At 49.9% G+C, this 4,029-nt stretch overlaps 1 protein-coding gene across 1 annotated transcript; it reads right to left on the reverse strand.

The window, feature by feature from the left end:
* Window positions 1–310: 310 nt before the first annotated feature.
* Pp2B-14D (Protein phosphatase 2B at 14D) lies at window positions 311–3,567 on the reverse strand. Its single transcript, XM_041774852.2, has one exon. It carries the CDS (start codon window positions 3,117–3,119, stop codon window positions 1,341–1,343), a length of 1,779 nt encoding a protein of 592 aa, XP_041630786.1. The 5' UTR covers window positions 3,120–3,567; the 3' UTR covers window positions 311–1,340.
* Between the last annotated feature and the right edge of the window lie 462 nt (window positions 3,568–4,029).

Below are 4,029 nucleotides of genomic sequence, written 5' to 3' on the forward strand. Positions count from 1 at the left end.
TGGTAATTTATTAGTTAAATATTGGATTTGCTATTTAATTGCTAAACCTCTCGCTCCGTCTCTCTGTTTCTCCTCCAGTGTTGTGTTACTTGTTGTGTGGGCTCAAAATGCATTTACGGAAATCGATCGAATTCTTCAATTAATTAATTAGCTAGACTCGATCCTCGAACGATTATGATTTTCTCTTATTTAGTTTTTCATAGTTTTTGTTTTTTGAAGCCAAGCAACTGATAAAACTTTTCTACACATACTATGTGTGTGAGTTTTGTTAAAAAAAAAATAATAATAAAAATAACAACTAAAAAATAAACTCGTTTCACTTTCAATATTTAATTCGTATAAGGAACATTTATGGACTATTGCGGCACATATTGCAAATTGTTTCGAAGTTGTTTTGTTTGTTTTCTATGCAAGATTACACATTTCAAGATTTTTTAAGGATTACGATTATGATTATTATTACACAAACGAACGATCCGAATCCGATCCTCTTGCTCATTTCGAATCGAACCTCATTACACATATCGGTCCGATATTTCTATATAATCATATGTATATTTATGTACGCTTCTTTTTGGCGCCGCTAGAAATGTTTTAAACAAATTAGCGCTGGATTCTTCTCTCCACTCTCTTCATATTACATATTTCATGTTTCTCTTATTCCTTTTTTTGTGGGCCTTCCTTCCTCTCGGCTCCCGGTATCCCGTTTTACATATTTTAACGTTTTTAGCCCATTTCGGTTTATACAATACAACTTAAGCTTAAGGTTATGGGGGTTACTGTTGGTTGGTTTTTTGTTTTCTGCTCTTGAGAAAGGGAATTTTTCGGTTTTCAGTTTTCAGTTTTCAGTTTTTAGTTATTCTTCAGGGGCGCCGGCGCGCCAAAGCATCATAATTCTAATATCCAATGTGCGCGCACCGACGTAAAAACAAATTTCTGCTCCGGCTGGCGCAGCAAATGGTGCTGGTGGGCCCGGGAGTCGGCCACGGACATGGACATGGGACATGGACATGGGACATGGACATGGGACATGGACATGGAGCTGGTGCCGAATCGCTAACGAAATATATGGATAATGTTATGTACTTAGTATTAGAATTGGCTTTAAGTTTTATGTTTTAAGTTTTTAGCTTTTAGATTTTAGTTTTTAGTATTTGTTTAAGTTGCTGCTCTGCCACATTAAGCTTAATTAAGGTTCCGTTTGTTGGTGTTCTTTGTGTTGCTCCGCTCCGCTCCACTCTGCTGCCGCCAAGTCACTCAACGCCCGTGCACTCCTCCTCCTCCGTTCTAGACTCCGCCTCGCCTCATCAGCATTCTCGTCCTGCAGCCACTCAGCGAGCTTACCCATGTCCAGCCCCATTGTTGCCGCCACCCTGCTGCTGCTGTTGGCTGTGGTGATGGGGATCCTCACTGGGCGTTGGTGGCTGGTCTCGGCGCGGCGGCATCCGCTCGTTGACGGCATCGAGGCCCTTGGCCTCCGCAAACGAGGTAATCTTGTGGTTGGGCGAGAAGCCCTGCATGGCGTTCTTGAGCGACTGCTTGCCTCCGGAGAGGGCGCCGAGTGGCAGGGCGCCCGTCGGCGTCAGGCCCTTCAGCTGCAGCACCGACTCGGACTCCTCGCGCAGCACGGAGAAGACGCGAGCCATCTTGCCGATGGCACGGATCTTGTTGCGGATAACCTCCTTGCGCAGCGCCGCCTCGTCGTCCGAGAGCGGCTCCTCGCTCTCCTCGGTCATGAGCTCGTCGTCGGAGCAGATGTTCAGCACGTTCACCAGCATCTCGGTGACCTTCTCGCCCACGAAGGGCAGCGACCAGGTGAACACGTCCATGAAGTTGGGAAGCCAGTAGGGGTGCGGCGAGCAGTTGAACTGCCGGATGTTCATCACGTTGTTCTCGTACTTCAGCACCGCCGCCTTGTTGTTGTACACGTCGAGATAGTTGGGCGCCGAGAAGATGGTGATCAGCGAGGGGAAGCCGGTGGTCTGGCTCTTGCGGTACATGCGGTAGCCGGCGTCCTGCGCCTCGTGCGCCCGGATGATCGACAGCAGGTTGTTGTTCTGCAGGAAGTCGCAGCAGGCGGCGTAGCTGTAGAAGTACGAGCAGCCTCGCACCGAGTTGTGCGTGTAGAAGTCCGAGTTCTTCTCGTTGCCGAAGTCTTCCAGCGGGTCGGACCACAGCAGGTCGCACATGGGGCCGAAGGCGGGCGGCTCCTTGAAGCGGTCGAGCCGCCGTATGTCCTCCAGCTCGTGTATCTCGGGCGACAGGCCGCCGTGCACGCACAGGAACTGCTGGTTCATCAGCGCCGCCAGCGGCAGGCAGTCGAACGCGTCCATGCACGCGTCGTACACGCGCTCCGAGTACTTGATCTTGCACTCCTGCTTGAAGGTGAAGTACTCGGTCAGATGCCGGCACTCGTGGTTGCCGCGCAGCAGGAACAGCGTCTGCGGATAGGTGATCTTCAGCGACCACAGGTACAGCACGCATTCGATGCTGAAGTAGCCCCGGTCGACATAGTCGCCCAGGAACAGATACTTGGTGCTGGCCGGCGATCCGCCCACCTCGAAAAGTTTCATCAGGTCGTAGAACTGGCCGTGTATGTCGCCGCACACCGTCACCGGCGCCTCAATGTCGATCATTGTCTTCTCCTGGCGCAGCAGGGCGGCACCCTCCTGAATGATCTTCAGGGCTGGAGCCTCCTCGATCCTGCCCTCCAGCACGAAGTGCTGCTTCAGTATCTCATGGTTCGGCTTGCCGGTGCGCGGATCAAAGACTTCCGCGAGGGTCAGCTTGTGGCTGGGCGGGAACGGGACGCTGTCCACCACACGCTCCTTGGTGTTGACCGCCGCATGGCCACCGTGTAGCTTACCCGTGGGACTGCTGCTTGAGTTGTTGCTAGTCTGCGACTGCGTCTGCGAGGTGGAGTCGGCGTCGACAACCTTGGCGGTGCTGCTGTTGTTGTTGTTATTGATGCTGCTGACGCCGCTATTGGCGGCGATGGCGGCGGCTTCTCTGTTATTGGCATCTGTGGCTTCGGTGGACGCAGTGGTGGCGCCGGCGGTCCGGTGGCCGCTGGCACTTGTTGCCGCCTGGCTGCCGCTGCTCTGGTTATTCGAAGACATGGTCGGGGCTGGCGGTTTTCCGCGTTTTCCTGCTTTGACTCGGAACTCGGAACTCGTCCTCTTCCGCTCCCACTCGCTCTTGCGCTCGTCCTCTCTCGCTCTCGCCTGGCTCAGTTTCCACTGCACGCACACACTCGCAGCACAGAGACAGAGACGGAGACACACACACGCGCGCACACCCACACTCTGGCACTTTCCTCTGCTGCTGCTGCTTCTACTGCTGTGTTGTTGGTGCCTGAGCCGCTTTATCGCCTTCCAGCTTTGAATTCGTTGCGATGCGATTCGCTTTTCCTGCTGCGCTGCTGCTGCTTTCACTTAACAACAATCATATTCACTTAGTTTTCGCTGCTTTTCCCTGCGTCTTTTCTTTCCGTCGTAATTTCTTTCTTGCGATACGATTTTTTTTTTCGCTCCTAATGGAATTTTCAGCAGTGTGACCGCCAGTGGACCGTTAATATATACCGCTGGCCCCTGGAAAATATACCGAAGATTACATTTTAATACTGCTGATATACTGGAAATATACAGGCAGGATTTTGTCCGTCAAATCGATGTCCTTCGATTGCCCCAAAGGAAATCAACAAAATTGTTAAAATTAATAATAGTCCCGTATATTATTAACATACTTCTATAGTTTGTTTAAATTTTTAGCGATTTAACTGGGAGGAACCAGTTCAAATACAGTGGTTCCTAAGCTCAGCAATGAGACCGTTTTTTTTTAAAGCCACGATTATAACTGTCAAACAGGTTTGAATAAAACAGGTGGTTCAAAAAATGCAAATTACAAATGCTTTAATCTGCATAATTCATACAAAAAACCACATGGAGCTTTGACAAATGATTAGACAATATTCGAATAGTCTGTTTTTCCTGCCCAAGGTAATAAATTTTTGACAATTTTAAGTTTAAC

Source organism: Drosophila kikkawai, chromosome X, assembly GCF_030179895.1.
Source record: "Drosophila kikkawai strain 14028-0561.14 chromosome X, DkikHiC1v2, whole genome shotgun sequence".
In the NCBI taxonomy this organism is placed as follows: Eukaryota; Metazoa; Arthropoda; class Insecta; order Diptera; family Drosophilidae; genus Drosophila; species Drosophila kikkawai.

Excerpts from the sequence above, each read along its gene's own strand:
- Pp2B-14D (XM_041774852.2), bottom strand. The coding sequence starts at position 3,119 with ATGTCTTCGAATAACCAGAGCAGCGGCAGCCAGGCGGCAACAAGTGCC.